Source organism: Pygoscelis adeliae, unplaced genomic scaffold (genome assembly GCF_000699105.1).
Source record: "Pygoscelis adeliae isolate BGI_AS28 unplaced genomic scaffold, ASM69910v1 Scaffold215, whole genome shotgun sequence".
Taxonomy (NCBI): domain Eukaryota; kingdom Metazoa; phylum Chordata; class Aves; order Sphenisciformes; family Spheniscidae; genus Pygoscelis; species Pygoscelis adeliae.
The window spans coordinates 1,058,641-1,059,252 of NW_008824770.1; the positions used below are offsets into that span (position 1 = coordinate 1,058,641).

A 612-nucleotide genomic window follows, 5' to 3' on the forward strand; every position below is an offset into this window, starting at 1 on the left:
ACCACCATCCTCGCCACCGCGCACTGCACGGAGCTGCCGCCCGTGCTGGCTTCTCCCGGCTCCCTCTGCTTGCTTTGCGCATTGCCCCTAGGTAGCTGCTAGCGGGGTCATTTCAAACAGTATTTTGGAGAAAAAAAAAAAAAAATCTGGATCACTTACAGGTAACTCCCACTGGTAAGGATGAGGAAAATCTGAGGGTAATACACTGAGAGTAACACACTGCGAGATGAAAAAAGGATCATGGCTGAATCCCGTTTACACTCTTGGAGTTCGCTTCCTTGGTTATTCCTTTCTGGCCCCCCCTGGTCGTAATTCCCCACCCTTTTTGGTGTCAGCTGTGGCTTGAATCTGAGTTGGAATCCAGTCCCTTGGGCTTGGGGGGGCTTTGTCTGTTTGTTTGTTTGTTTGTTTGTATTGTTGTGTCTAGTATTCCCCTGGTGCTAATGCTGCTCCCTGTGCAGAGTATGTGCTGCTGCTGCTGCTCTCGCTGCTGCTGCTGCCTCTGGGCTCCTGCCTGTCATGTCTCAGTGGTTGGAAGTTGTTACAGTGGGTTCTCGTGTTGGAATGAGGATGGTTTAAGGGATTTGGATGGCAGAAAGTGCCTCTCTCTCT

General features: G+C 50.8%; 1 protein-coding gene across 2 annotated transcripts in view; it reads right to left on the reverse strand.

Annotated features, from left to right (window-relative positions):
- WNT7B (wingless-type MMTV integration site family, member 7B) overlaps positions 1–612 on the reverse strand; it is a 96,525-nt gene that overhangs the window by 87,633 nt on the left and 8,280 nt on the right. The window contains exon 1 of one of the 2 annotated variants that reach the window (XM_009323644.1): positions 160–569. The exons of the other annotated variant lie outside the window; for it this stretch is intronic. Within the exon in view, the coding sequence (XP_009321919.1) occupies positions 160–242 (83 nt within the window). The 5' untranslated portion in view covers positions 243–569. Of the gene's footprint in view, positions 1–159; positions 570–612 lie in introns of those variants that run through there. 2 annotated transcript variants of the gene reach the window in all.